This window comes from Tachysurus vachellii, chromosome 2 (genome assembly GCF_030014155.1).
Source record: "Tachysurus vachellii isolate PV-2020 chromosome 2, HZAU_Pvac_v1, whole genome shotgun sequence".
Lineage (NCBI taxonomy): Eukaryota > Metazoa > Chordata > Actinopteri > Siluriformes > Bagridae > Tachysurus > Tachysurus vachellii.
Genome location: NC_083461.1, coordinates 34,759,277 through 34,775,471, shown reverse-complemented (window position 1 = coordinate 34,775,471; position 16,195 = coordinate 34,759,277). Strand labels below are relative to the sequence as shown.

The 16,195-nt window shown below is 36.1% G+C and overlaps 1 protein-coding gene across 1 annotated transcript in view; it reads right to left on the bottom strand.

Annotated features, from left to right (window-relative positions):
- The window catches only part of adgrb3 (adhesion G protein-coupled receptor B3), a 181,156-nt gene that overhangs the window by 23,943 nt on the left and 141,018 nt on the right, over positions 1 to 16,195 (bottom strand). The window contains exons 13-17 of the mRNA XM_060864427.1: positions 15,322 to 15,468; positions 11,834 to 11,909; positions 8,318 to 8,420; positions 7,385 to 7,428; positions 408 to 534 (exon numbers count right to left, since the gene is read on the bottom strand). Coding sequence (XP_060720410.1) covers positions 408 to 534; positions 7,385 to 7,428; positions 8,318 to 8,420; positions 11,834 to 11,909; positions 15,322 to 15,468 — 497 coding nt within the window. The remainder of the gene's footprint in view (positions 1 to 407; positions 535 to 7,384; positions 7,429 to 8,317; positions 8,421 to 11,833; positions 11,910 to 15,321; positions 15,469 to 16,195) is intronic.

Genomic DNA, 16,195 nt, shown 5'->3' with positions numbered 1-16,195 from the left:
GGTACTGTTTGCATACATAGACCATTTGTTCTACATGTGGTCACATTTTGCTCTGTTTGAAACGCCCTACCTGTAATAACCATTGCAGCGTTGTTCTTGGGTAATAGAGCGTTATATAAAAGGTGTTCTGCTGTTTTATGATACTTAAAACAAACCATATTCAATTTCGTGGGCAAGCGAGGGTAAGAATCAGGCGCCCACGCGCGCTACCTCAATCGCGCGCACACACTCACGCACACACGGACTCCTGTACGCACGTAGGCAGATCGCGATGAGAATTGACACCGATCGTGTTGATTAACATTTTTACAATCCTAAACATCGTTCTTGTGCGGTTGAAGTACAATACACCCACATTCGTATCTAAATTTGTTTGGATGGAAACGAAAATCGGAGAATATACTTACTATTTCTATAGGTTGTTGAGCCAAAATGGCGAAGGTAGATACGCGATCACATAAGCATTTTGTATGGGATGCATCTGTAAGCACCGTTTTACATCCTTTGGAGGACCAGCTTCCCCATGAATTGTTCCTATGAGAAGAGGAGAGAAGAGATTAATTCTGAATCGTGGCTCGAGACCAACGAGCTTCCTAGCAATCAGTCTGTCTCACATAAACACAAAATAACACTGTAACTAATTCAATTTATACATGTCTGAAATGGCAGAGAGGGAAATGAGAGAGAGGGAAATGAGAGAGAAGGAAATGGGAGAGAAGGAAAACGCAAATCAGTAGTCGTTTGAGCTGAATGAACTGAGCTGGACAGCGACATAAAGAGCAATGCGAAGGGAGAACGCGGAGCTGTCCAGTCGGTGCTGAACCTTAATGATTAAATTCCTCTATGCGGCTTCATCACGATTAAACCTGGCCTTAAGACGCTAAAATACATCCGTGTATACAGAACAAAACCGAATCATTACCGAGCTTTCTTCAAACGAAACCGGGGAGCAGGTCCGCAGCTTTTTCTTTACGAATTGTCCGATCTTTTCCTTCCAATCTGACCTTGTGTTGTTGTTGTTGTTGGTTTTTTTTAAAATTATTATTATTAATTTATTTTTTTCCTTTTGGAATGATCTCTCTTTCTCTTTGCTATTTTAATTAGCAGCTTTTGGATTCTTCCTGAAGGAGAATTTCACCGTGGAAACAGCGGAACGGCATCAGGCGGATCTTGGGCTCTGTCGCTGCTACAGGCGTTGAAGGGGAGGGCGAGTCGCGCGCAACACTGCCTTCGGATAAACTCTTATTTAATCAAATAAAAGCGTCCCCGAACCGTGATCTTAAATTCAATATATATTCACGATATTGTAGATCTTTTCAGTGAACTGTACATTTTTTCCAGACTCGAAAACAGAATAATTTACAATGAACCACCCTGTAGAAACGACTGGATGGTAGAATCCTGTTTTCTTCTCTCTGCCAAGCAGAAAGAAAGAAAACACCATTTCTCATTATCCCCTCATCTCGCCCATAGAAGATATATCATTACAATGCATTCACATTATTTGTAATGTAAAAATCCAACATTGCTCATAACTTTAATAAATGACAGTCTGTTCAAGCAAACAGTTGGATTTCAAAACATTTTACACCTTATGCAGTGGTTGAGCTCTGTATGGAGTTTATATAGGAAAGCTCTCATCCCATGTAATTCGTTTAATCCCACACATTAGGTACGATTTACTGAAAATGAATCCTACAAAACACTTAGTCAATACCTACAGTGGTCACGAGCACAGGAAGTAAAAATTAGGATTGTTTTTTATTGAGATACACTGATCTCAACTCTACACTATACAACAAACTGCAGCATGTATAAAATCTGGGGATTTCATGCTAATTGTAATGGTTGCAGATTCAGTACAACCTGCCCATTAGCAACCTGGTGCTGTGCAGAATTCCTGGTCACAGAACAAAACCTACATTTTTGATCAATGTTTAATTACACAGTCTTATTTCAAATATTACGAGATCACGAGGGCCAGCCGGCTTTATTAATAATTAAACTGAATTCATTAAAGCTACTCATCATCCACATAACTACATATCAGAGCTGTACAGACCTGTTCAATCCTGATGGAATCTGGCTCAGATATGTAAAAGAGCAATATTTGGAAAAATGATTGAAATAATAAAAAAAAAAAACCCAATCAAACAAACAATAAACAATAAACAAAGTGTTCTCCATTTTATCAACATTTCTGTCAATTCACCGGTAAAGTAAATTATGCTGGTCAAGTATTTTTTTGTTAGACCCTTTCTTGAATTGGATAGAGTGATTGATTTAATGTATATACAGTATAGGAGAAATTATACCGGTCCCAATTGAAGAAATATATCTACATTGGGGACCTGCATTGAGTTTCAGCCAAAGTATTGTATTATTATAATCCTTAACTAGATTTGTAAAGTTTGTCACAACAAACTTTGATGTTGGCTTTGACAAAGCAAGTACTCGCAAAGGCCAGTGATTATTGGAGGCGAGTGGACATAAGGATCAGTGTTACGTTTGGAGGCAAGTTGAAAGTTTGTTCAGAGTATCACCCTAAAGGAGCTGGCCGAGTTTGGTGTAGATAGTTCGAAAGCTTGCCGAGTTATAAACCTCCAAAGTTTATAATGGGAGACTATGGGAAAAAAGGCCAATTTGAGACCCGGTACCAGAAGTACCGGTACTCGGATCGCTTAGAAAAGTAATAGCAACAAACTTCAGACCAGCGTCTACGACATATCCGAATCTGGTCCATGTGGCTCGAAAGCCCTAGGAGGAGTTACTCTTGATAAATTTTTGTCTAAGCTTAAATAGGAAAACAGAATGTTGGCTTCTACAAAGCCAACATAATAAGAGAATAGAATATGTAATACGGATTAAATACGCATAGCAATTACAAACTTCCACAAAGTAACTGCAGAAACCACTTTCCTTTTCCGAAAAAAATAAAAATAAAAATCCAGAAACTTATATAAAGTAATTTAGTATTTACCTTCATGTATATATAGGTCATTCAACAGGATCCCACAAAACATATACTTGAAACCTACACAAATACCTGGGCTAAAGACATCCAATTTTTTTTTTCACAACTCCATCTTTCATGTTATCATATATTTCCTGTGTTAAGTCAATTGTGATATATACTGTATACATTTTTCCCATAAAAGTTCATTTCAAAAAATAGCAAAGAGACTAATATATTTCAGCTTTATTTAATATATATTATTATATTTTTACTGGGTTACATATATCCGTATTTGGTGCTTTTTTCTTTTAATTGCTTAAATGTAGCCGTCCACAGGCTTTTGTGTTGACAGAATTTTGCCCATTTCTCCAGACAATAACAACTGTTGTTACCCAGGCAGTTTTCTATTTTGTTATAACTTTGGATGTATGCAATGGATCATTGTTCTGCTGAAAGACCCAGTTGTGTCCAAGATTCTGTCTGATGTCTTGATATGTTTCATATCTGCTGATATTTCTCATCATGGCATCTATTTTCTGAAGTGCAGGAACCCCTTTTGCTTGATGTTGCCACCTCTGTGTATCTGATGGTGTTCTTCATCTAAAAAGCCTGACTTTTTTCTCCATACTGATTAATATTGTTGATCATTAATGGTCAAACAATTAAGAAATAACAAAGAACACATCTTTAAAAGACTGCTAATCACATTTCTTATGTTGGTCATAGAGTATACACGTTCATGCTCTTTATGGTGGGTGTAGATACTTGGCAACTGTTGTCTACATGTCCTCTAACAATTTATTTTTTTGTTATCTTGGTGTTCAGGTGACATTTTCAAATCAATGTTATTTAATCTTTAGGATTTAATTTGTGTCTCTTTCTTGAATAATGCAGTGTGAGCCCAATATCTTGATTTAAATACAATTGCTTGTGCTGATGCTTCTTGTACTGTCAGTTGTTTGGAAATTGATTTTGGCATTTGATATTGTTTGGAATTGTTTTTCTGAGGTCTTGGTTGAATTGCTTGGGGTTTCTCATGGCATCAATGACAAAAAGCCCTCAAATACAGTAGAGATGCTAAGAGACGTCAAAAGAAATGTATGATAACATGATATATGATATATGGTAACATGTAAATCTTTCGCATTATAAGGTTGCAGGAATTTAAAATCAATTTTGACTTGCTTTTGAATTTTTGTTTTGCAATGGCTTATTAATTCCCTGGATTTTAATTAAATAAAAAAACTTTGGGAATTTATTTACTAAATTTAAGGATTATACCTTATAACAAGGATTACACCTTATAAAGCTGAATATCATAATTGAAAGATCAAGATCAGCTTAATTTTCCATGCTATTCTTAAATTTCTACCCAAGTTAAAGCACAAGCAGCCAGCCTTATACCGGACAGGGACAGCCTGTTTATCAGTGGACATCTTGGTGCCTGTGTTGCACAGTTGGGGGTGTTGAACATACATGCCAAAATGACAGTGTATCTTCAGCCTGATTGCACTGAGAAAAGAAGTAATAGGGGACTGCCCAACAGCAGATGGAACTCCAGGAGGTCAATACACCTACAATTAAGCCAGTAGGCCTTTGCACACCAGTCAAATCATTGTGTCCCATATACCCACAATCCATCACATATAAAACTAAAAAATCCTAAAAGAACAACAATTGTACTGTAAAATGAGTTCCCAAGAGCCTTCATGATTAGTGCATAACCAAAGTAGTCCAAAGCGCTAAAGAGCAGAACATGAACATCAGGAGGTCACTCATTTATCACAATGGCATAATCCAGTGTATAATCCATTTTGAAGGTATTCTTGTTATTTATGGGTTATAGAATCAACGCAGTAATTAACACTAACTGTCTCTGGTCCAAATGAAATGAGTTAAGGTATTACCAAGTATCGCAAAGCTATTAGTAAATTTACATAAAATTTCTTACTATCCAAGTGCTTGTGAGAATTGTAATGAGGCTTCAGTCATTACAATAAATTACACTGGAACTGTTTTTCCTCGACCCTTTTTCTCATCCTCACTTATCTATGAAGCTGCCTCTTTTTTGCCTTCTTTGGCTAGCTTAGTAAAATAGTTGTAGAATTCTGTTTTCTGAAAGTCCTTTTCAAATAGCTCGTCGTTTCATATTTCAAAAGAAATACAGCACCCAACTTCATCCATTTTGCTAGCTACTGATTTTTTACCAAATGAAAAAGCACTTCTTGTGTTCCTCTTGCAGAAGAATTTTTCTCTTGCGGTTTTTGCCACAGTAGATGGCAAGCCAATGTGGGTTCTCAGTATCAACATCAGAGTAGAGTAAGTGGACGTTAGGGAGTGTTTATTACAAGACCGACAGGAGGTCCACGTAACATAATCAACAATATCTAAAAATAGACATCGGAACAACAGCAGGAGCGCAAATTCTGAGGGTAATCTTAGTTAATAACAAATAAACAAAACATTTAACAAGTGTGATTCCAATATTGCATTCTATTGAAGTTGTCCTTTAAAAAAAAATTTTTTTTAATGATTTCTCATTTTCTTTAATTAATATCAATAGGACCTCATTAAGTATTAAACTTCACACAGAATGGCAGACTGTGTATACAGGGTACTGTATGCTCAGCTCTCGATAGTCACAAGAGCAGAAAGAACATAAGAGAAGACATTCAGTGCAATCTATTTTAATTTTTCCAAATGCTGAAATGTTGTCACTGGAAAAAAAACTGGAGATGATTTTCTCCAGATGCAATTAGTCTGTTAGTATATAAAAAGAGGTGATTTCTAATATTTGTCAAAGGTGAAATACACACAGTCATAGGTACTGTATATACTGTAGCAAATAAGTGACTGTTCTGCTTCTTTAATTATTGAGCTCTAAATTTTATTAAAAATGTAAAAGTCGGGAAAAGACAAGCAGAAATAATAATTGTGCAGATTCAGATTAGGAAATCTGATCATAAGGTTTATATGTCAGTATTTGTACACTATGTTCACTACAGTATGCTCTTCATTTTGTTTAGGAGATTTAAGTCAACTTTATAAATTTTAGTATTTGGACGCCATAAAGACATTCTCCCGAACACTTTGTCACTTTTGTTGTAAAACACCTAGTCACTTTCATTTCATACAGTAAAATAATACACTCAGAACTTTTATATATTTTTTTTTTTTCATGATTTGATTTCACCAAACGGTTTCAATGATCTCTGATCATGATTATTCAAGATCGTGCAAGCACTCGGCTCCAACACCTGAATTCAACTTTTTTTTACCGTAGTTCTTTAAGATTTAAGATGGAATGGATGCTGGTGGTTACAGAATCATTCTGTACCTTGTCTTTACAGAATTTAAGGCTGCATCCTAAACTGCATAATGTACACTCAGTAGTGTAAAGAAGAAAATAAATGAATTAACTAAAAAAACACAAATTGTACATGAAATGCAGATTTTGTGGATGCACCAATGACACAATACTGCTTATGGAGAAAGATATAAATATAACCAGACCTCTCACTGTAGCAGCTCATTTTCTCTAGGTCAGCTTTATGAATACATTCCAGAAATTATTCAAGAGAGCACCAAATGAAGTGTTCCAAATTCAATGAAAATTCAATTTGGCAAATGCGCTTACTCTATATTCTTATCTATATAGAATGTGCTTGGTTTTCCTTACTCTTTTGCTACAAAAGCAATTACTGTGTTTCTGAAAGTTGAGGCAAATATAGAATCGGTATAAAAAAAGAACTGTAATAGATATTAATAGAGACAACACCAATGTAAGAAACGATCTACAGTAAATATAAATTAAGTTTAAATACTGATAGAAGTAATCTGTTTAAAAAACCTGAAGCCCGTTTTCTTCTTTGCTTATCCATGGGATTAAAATAAACATTATTTTATTAGGAAGCTGTTTTCTTCAGCACACATGCACTGATTCATAGTATTTTTTTTTATTTTTTTAAAGAAAGCATTTCTATATCATGAACAATTTTACAAGACAGACTGTTGTTGAAGAGTGAGTTAATGGCAATCGTGGAACCTCTCCAAATGTTGCTAATACTTTTAGTTAACTTTTTTAGTTAACAAAATTGACAAAATACACTAAAAAATACATTAATCTTGTTTATAAAATAGCCTACTACAGATTATGCATTTTATTGCATATTAAACTGGAGTTAAATATGTATTCTGTTACACTAGGAGAATATTTGGCTCAAGTGATTCTCACTGTCTTAGAATCCATTGTTTTTATTGTGTTTATCTCCCGGTGAGTGTCCCAATTATCCTTAAAAACCCATAGTACCATCTAGTAATATTAATTGATACTAATTAAGTAAAAAAATAATTAACTGAGATTAAGGCAAAAGCAATTTTAAGTGTGAACATAATTCATAATCCTTTAAAAAAAATGGAAATACTTACATGACAGTGTTATCCCAGAGAACACAAAATGGATTCATTGTTCCCTGAAAGAAAAATGTTTTTTTGTTTTTTTTTTAATCAGACCATTAAGACACTGTGTATACTGTGTATATACAGTATATATAAATGAGGACATGAATGAGATAAAATGCATTTAGAGTTGAAGTTTTTCTGACACATATCTCATTGTACCTGAAGCCATTTTACTGTATACCAGATGAACAAAAATTAAATAAATAAAAATACTGGACCTAATGTATGAACACTGATGTCACCGAGCTTGTGTCCAGATACTTTCTGGTAAGAAGAAACTAGGAGTTCCAATTTTTTACTTTCACTATATATGTACAGGTACTGTATATGCACATAGTGATGCAATAGTAGAGAATGTGTATTGTTGACAAAAGAATTGGAGAATAATATAAAGAGAACTTGTTTTTTTTACACAGAGCAGATTTTATAGCACTGCTTTCTAAACTAAAAAGGTTAATTGTGTGTTCATATTAATTTGGGAATCGTCTCATTTATAAAAAAGGAGACAATTCGCATGAACTTGATATACAAATGGATTTTTCCATGAGTAAATCACTGGACATTTGGCTTCATGTCTCATAAACTCAGTGAAAACCAATGGCATATTTTTATAATTTGGCAAAGCAGGACACCATTTGTAACTTAAGTTGAGTCTCTAGACTTTCTCTGGTCTTTTTTAGACGTGTGAGAATTTGAGAATTTGAGAATGCATCATTAAATGCAACCTTTGTTCAATTCTCATGGCAAACTTTCAATCAATCTAGTACAAACAAATAAATTCACATTTAACTCCTTAGCATTTGAATAACCATCATGTTAAGATCTGGGATTATAAAGAATTTGTTTAATTAGCTTATAGTGTGAATGATTAGGTAATTGCAGTCAATTGAATCTGCTTACATTGGCCAAGTGAGCAAGTTCTATCTCCATTTGAGCTTCTTTGACTCTGGGCTCTGGTCTCATTGTCACAGCAATGACTTTGGAGTTCACAGCAGTGTTGTTCCTGTGAAAAGGACATAGTCTTATCAAGTAAGATCATTTAACAAGGTACACCATTCTGTATCAATCCATCTCAACAAGTAAATAATGATGAAGGTTATGGCATTTCATACAAATCGTAAACCTATACAGTATATGTCAATTATGTCACCTTGAGGTTAGAGGTTAAAAAAAAAACATCTGCAATTTTTCCAGCCCATGACAAGGATTTGTTGCACATCCAGCTTGCCTCAGAAAATATTGCACAACCTGTATTAGGATGGTTTCTCACTGTTACTAGGTAAAGTCACCCAATATATATTTAGTCATAGGAAAGTCCAAAGTCTATCAAACCTAGTGGACATATTAATTACAAATTTAAACCGATTTTTTCTCTCAATTTGCAATTGTATTGTAACAATCATAGTAGTACTGTAGTAATGCCAATGTTTTCTATTTGTCTTTGGCATTGAGTATCTGTGTTGGTGTTGGCATTAATGTAAACTCTGCTAAATTGTTTTCAAGGACCATTTGATCAATGTAATGATTTGATTAATGTAAACTCTGCTAAATTGTTTTCAAGGACCATTTGATCAATGTAATGATTTGATTAATGTAAACTCTGCTAAATTGTTTTCAAGGACCAATCTGATCCATTTAAATGATCTGTATGTGACATCTAAAAACAGCTGGGGTTTTAACAAAATTGATCCCAGAGTATAATAATAATAGCACAATGTTCAATATACATTTTGTTGATAAGTTCCATTAATAATACTCAATGGGAGGTATCCATTTAAAATAATGACTGCATGTTTTCTCCATTTTCCACTTAGAAACAGAAAAGGAATACAAACACTTGGGGAGTTCTGTATATTACTGTAATAGGTCTAAGCAGATACTAGTATATGGAAAAAGACCAAGTATACTAGTATAATGTCGCTGTCGGACGGAAACCTCGTATGTCCAAATTTGGTCAATTTCATATTTTTTCACATATCGATGCTATTGGTCAGTCCCCACGTGGGTCTGTTATTTTTACAAGTTATTAACCAATCTAAAGTCTTGAAAATAGCTTGAGCGCAAATCTCATAACTCCATTGGACACTTCAACTGTCCACCTCTTCCTCACTCCGTGGGAGAGCTTCGCGGCATATTTCTCCTCAAGAAGAGTTGCAACGAATCAACACGTCTTCTGAGGTAAATGTCTTCACAACACTGGGCTCAAAGAAAAAAAAAATCTTGACCCCCGCTAGTTCTGGTGCTCGTCTGAGGACAGGAATTTAGCGCAAGACAATCCACTGCAACACGGACTAAACCCTGTGCATTGCAGATAAGGTACGGCGTTTTTTTAATTTCCTGAAAAATAACGGTTTTGGAGATATGAGGATTCCGCCCGACAGCGACGATATGGAAAAAGATCAAGTATACTAGTATAAGAAAAGTACATGTATGGAGAAACTATCTATTTTTGCAAATTTTGCATATATATATATATATATATATATATACATATATATATATATATATATATATCTATAAATGTCAATATATGAATATATAAATTTATATATATATATATATATATAAATTTAATAATAAATCAATTTGGTTCTTTTAATTGTGATGATTTTGGATCACATTTAACAAAAAATTTGAATACTTCATAAGACCAATAAAACATTTTTAGTGAATTGTTGGCCTTCTGGGAAGTATATTCATTTACTATATATGTACTCAATACTTGATAAGGGCTCCTTTTGCTTTAATTACTGCCTCAAATTGGCATGGCATGAAAGTGATCAGTCTGTGGCACTGCTGAGGAGGTATGGAAGCCCAGATTTATTTGACATTGGCCTTCAGCTCATCTGTCTTTTCTCTTGTTTCTCATTATCCTCTTGACAGTAGGTCTGGTGAGTTTGCTGTCCAGTCAAAGCTCACCAACACCATGGTCATTTAACCAACTTTTGGTGCTTTTGGTGATGTGGGCAGGTACCAAATCCTGCTGGAAAATAAAATCAGCATCTTTAAAAAGCTGGTCAGCAGAAGGAAGCATGAAGTGCGCTAATATTTCTTGGTAAATGGGTGTAGTGACTTTGTTTTTCAAAAAACATATTGGACCAACACCAGCAGATGACATTGCACCCCAAATCATCACAGACTGTGGAAACTTAACACTAGACTTCAAGCAACTTGGGCTGTGAGCTTCTCCACCCTTCCTCCAGACTCTAGGATTGTGGTTTCCAAATGAAATACAAAACTTGCTCTCATCTGAAAAGAGGACCGCTGGGCAACGGTCCAGTTCTACTTCTCCTTAGCCCAGCTAAGTCGCCTCTGACATTGTCTGTGGTTCAGGAGTGGCTTAACCTGAGGAATATGACAACTTCTGTGTGTGGTGGCTCTTGATGTCCTGACTCCAGCCTCAGTCCATTCCTTGTGAAGTTCACCCAAATTCTTGAATAGATTTTGCTTGACAAGCCTCTCAAGGCTGCGGTTCTCTAGGTTGGTTGTGCATCTTTTTCTTCCACATTTTTTCCCCTTCCACTTATCTTTCTGTTAACATGCTTGGATACAGCACCCTGTGAACAGCCAGCTTCTTTGGCAATGAATGTTTGTGGCTTACCCTCCTTGTGAAGGGTGTCAATGATTGTCTTCTGGACAACTTTTAGATCAGCAGTCTTCCATATGATTGAGACCAAATTGAGAGAGCATTTTGATGGCTCAGGAAACCTTTGCAGGTGTTTTGAGTTGATTAGCTAATGCCATGTCACCATATTCTAATTTTGCGATATAGTGAAATTGGTTGGTTTTTGTTAAATGTGAGCCAAAATCATCAATTAAAAGTACCACTGAGACTAAATTAAGACTAAATTTATATAATACACGAGCTTCGCTATTTGAGTTGAATTACTGAAATAAATTAACTTTACCACAACATTCTAATTTATTGACAATAAAGCTACACATGGCAGTTGAGAACGTCACTAAAAAAGTGCCCAAATGCTATGAAAGAACATTTCTCTCGCTCTCTCACTCATTTTCTACCGCTTATCCGAACTACCTCAGGTCACGGGGAGCCTGTGCCTATCTCAGGCGTCATCGGGCATCAAGGCAGGATACACCCTGGACGGAGTGCCAACCCATCGCAGGGCACACACACACTCTCATTCACTCACGCACTCACACACTATGGACAATTTTTCCAGAGATGCCAATCAACCTACCATGCATGTCTTTGGACCGGGGGAGAAAACCAGAGTACCCGGAGGAAACCCCCGAGGCACGGGGAGAACATGCAAACTCCAACATGCAAACATGCAAACACTGGAGGTGTGAGGCAAACGTGCTAACCACTAAGCCACCGTGCCCCCTGGAACGACATCTGTACCACACAATTCATAAACTCATTCTTACTTGAACAACTTAGTAAGATCTTACCTTGGGGCAGGTAACATAAGTCCAAGTGTCTTGTAGAGGACTGTGCCAAGAATGTAAACCGGAGAGCCATCCAAATCTGGTAAAACAATATCTGGTTAGCTTATAGTACTATATAATATTATAGACTTTATTATGTTTCATTTGTTGAAATGCCATGTTTTAACCAGGGATTATTTTAGAATGATCTTATGAGAAACAAATGAAACAAAGAACCAGATAAAACTGAGATCATTTTATACCAGATTATAAAGTATTGGATTAAAGAGACTTTATGCATAATTCATTAATAGGCTATTTTCTAAAAAAAAAAAAAATGACCTTAATAGCTTGATTGTGTCTCGGTACTGGTTCTACCAAAGTCTAGAAACTGTATTGGATTTATTAAACACTATTCTTTGATGATGGTGGTGAAGATCCAAGTCCTTAAGTGGACAACATATGCCAGCAAATGATGCCATGATAACAGAGCCATTAGATTTTCCTTGAATTTGTCCCCCATTCATTATTTGATAATATTGCTTGCGTACCCTAACAAAACCACTGGTTTTACCACGAAGAAGTGGTTAAAGAAAACTGCACAGTTCACAAATAAAGATATTCTCACATAACCTGCCTGCTGTGATGACCAAGTATCACACAACTCCCTCACTTACCTCTCCATATCCCATGACCAACTGTTGAAGAGCAGTTAACAAAAACCTGAAACAAATTCCACTGCAAAAATCCAAGTCTCTGAATCCATGCAGCTCAGACAGGCCAGGTTGACCAATATCTTGAAATACCAATGGTTTCAGAAAACTGAAACCATTGGTATTCCACTTTTAACTGGCCTGTCCTAAGCCTAGACCCTCACAGACCACTCTAGAGTGAGCTTCCCAGCCCTCTAACTCCAACATGCTGATCACAACAAAATTCTCCCTAACTAAAATATTGCCGTACCAGATGGAACACTTAGAAAGTCTCTCTACTGCTTATTGACCGTGGAGCAGCTGGCAACAGTACTGTAAGAAATTACAGAAATTGCACCTAAATTCCACTCCAAGGTACACATCTAAAAGAGCTCATTCCTAAAAAGGTTTAAGTATCATAAGGTAATAAGTTTAGGACTCTAAACGTATAAACTCGATTCAATTATAAATATGGGAACGGTAGCAGGACATTAAGCATCACCTCGAACAAAGGGTCTACGTGACTGCGATTACCATTTAAAGTGACCACTTGGTTGATAACAATACCAAGCCAAGGTCTATGTGGCCGCGATTACCATTTAAAGTGACCACTTGGTTGATAACAATTGTAACAATACCAAGACAAGGTGTACGTGACCATGATTAACATTTAAAGACAATCAGCAAGGTGTAGCACAGCCATCTGGGAGACATTCAATTCTTACACTCAACACACATTCAAAGCGGAACTTCATTTAAATTACAAAAAGGGAAAACTGTATATAATGCTTGAGCAGGATTTGCTCAGGGTTCTTACTGACTCCGATGAACCCAAAGTATGTCATGTATTTTGTCACTTCTATGCTGGAATAAACACATTTTTTATTTCTTACAGTACCAACATTTCCCTAGTCACTTAACTGAACCTGCCTAAAAGTGCTACTAATCCAAGAAAAATCTTCTAGTCATAGTCACAAAAAAATTCCATCATTCTGGGATTCCCCACAAAGCACAAATATGGCTTGCAGATATTTGGGTTTGAGCGAAAGATCATCTAGTGTTCACAACACTGTTATCACCATTATCTGCAAACCTTACCCCCATTAAAGTAGTAACGGAGTCCTGAAAACAACTTTAATTTTAACTTAAAAATCCCCCCAAGTATTAGAATCTCATGTTTTCAGTAAGACTAAGGCATGCAGCCTCTTTACACATCATCGCCATGATTGTGCTATTGAGCTAATGCCTTGAGGCATACCTACTAGTAAACAAATCTATTTACCTTTAGCCACCTTTTGCTTCAGACTATTCATTGATTGTTATGGATGAAACTAAGTCTCAGTCAAGTCCCATTGCACTTTGCCTCTGTTAACACAGCCCTGGTACAGTTCCACGATGCAGTGTCAAGGCAGTGAGTGTAAAACAGCATTTAGCACCACCTCTGGTGCTACACTGAGTATATGTAATGCTACATGGGCTTTCTTGAGCCCCATCATTATTCAAACGCCTAATCAACAACTCCCTTAGGTGAGTTTGGCAGTATTCTTCACATGGTTCCAGTTCACCCTCTCCTATCTGCAAGGAACAAAGTACACCAAAGCAGGATGCCCAGGTGATCAGAAACAGAACAGAGCGGAGATTTTACCAGCTGGTAAAAATATGTCCTCATCCAGTTTAGGAGTCAAGGGTCAAGAAGCTTTTATTGTCATTTCATCCATATATAGCTGATGCAGTATATAGTAAAATGAAACACCATTTCTCCAATACCATTGTACTGGGATCAAATGATAACCCATTATCTACTGTTAGGCCAAATAGCTGCAGATACCTGTAAAAAAAACAAAACAAAAGGAAGTCCTAAAATGTGTTTAGGATGTAGGTTGTGAAGTACTAAACAGATTTTCCTTGGCATAATTACACATTAATACCATCTATTCAATTTAGTAGACACTTTAGCATCATTGTAATCATGTGAAAAGGAGGATCAAAGAAAATACTCTTGAACCAATGCTTACAGTTCAGAAAAAACTACTGAGTAAAAGCGGGGAAGTAACAGAGAATTCAAACATATGCTGGAGGGAATGTACACGCATTTACATTGAATACAAGAACATAAAATAACTTAAACCAATCAAACTACTTCCCCAAAGACGAGTGCATATTTGCATATTTATTTCCGTATATTATCCCATTTCAGAAAGGTGCCGAGCAAATCCAAAACCTAGCACCAATAAACACCATATTATTAAAATCTTTTTCACTACTAAAGACTAAGATATTACCATGACCAATAGGCTCCTGTCCAATACCTTTCAATACCCAAAATAGCTATGTCCCTTTAGTTAGTTTTCACATTAGTGTGAAACAATGTGACAAGGGATACAGAGCTTTGTTAAATTATGCTTATGTGTGCCCTGGATTACGTACTGTAGGTTCCACATATTCTCCTACCCGTATAACTCCTGCAACACCCATGGTTCCATATCTCCTTTGACTTTATCACAGATCAAGGCAAATCAGCATCTTAGTAAACAGACTAAGATTTTCAGCCTCTCTGGCTTATTCCACTTACCACCGTGTACTTGGTTTATAACCTTCCCCGCTTTTCCCACTATGATGAGGAAGAGATTGACTTTAGTTACCTAACCAATCTATTATATATGATTGATTTCACTTGCAACATTTTAACTACAAGAAATTAATTCTCTACCAGTTGCAGCTTTGCAATGTGCTACCATTGGACAGGTAATCTGGTATAAGGAAAATTATTTAGCTGAATTAATAAAGCATATATTCATGCAAGACAAACACTGAACATACCTGCACTTTGGGGAATAAAAATGCCTTTAGGGATGACCACTTTGTCCTCAGAGTTCCTGGCCCAGTCCACCATACCCTTACGTCCCTTCATTGGGAAATTAATATCAGTCATCACTGATACTGCAGGGAGCCTCTGGATGCTGGCCACTGGATAGAATTTCAAAGATCACAAATTTATGATGGTCAGTAAGTTTGCTAGTAGTAAATAGGTCTCTACAAGTGTCACATGATGTATACATACAGTACATCAGGAGGAATGCTCTATGAAACTGGAAAAGTTCTGCACAAAGCCTATTTTATGCACTCTCTGCTTTTGTGCTTCAGTAATGTTAGTGTTAATGATTATCCTAAATGATTACAGAAGATTGAAAATGATTTCAATTCAATTTCATTTGTATAGCATGTTTAGTAAAATGAGCAAAATTTTGTTTGATATCTTCATGCCTGTATTTCTGTCTTCCCCAAACTGTTGCCAAAAAATTGAAATCACACTATAGTTTTCTTTTAGAAATGGCTTTGTATGTTGTTATATTACGATGCTGCAAAATTCACTGGAACTAATAGGACCAAATATGTTCCAGCATGGCAATACTGATGTGTGCACAAAACAAGGTCGATGAAGGCATGCTTTGCCATGGTTAGCTTTGAAGCACTCAAGTGGCCTGCACAGAGCTTTGAACTCAACCTTACTGAACATCTTTGGGATAAATTGGAACAACATCTGTGGTCCAGGCCTTCTTGCTTGATATCACTGTTAATAATATCCAGATTAATGCTCTTATGTCTGAATGTACATAATTAAAATTAGGCACATTTGCAAATGTTATATCAGCAGCGAGAAGACTAACTCCCTATTAATGCTTTTTTGAATGGG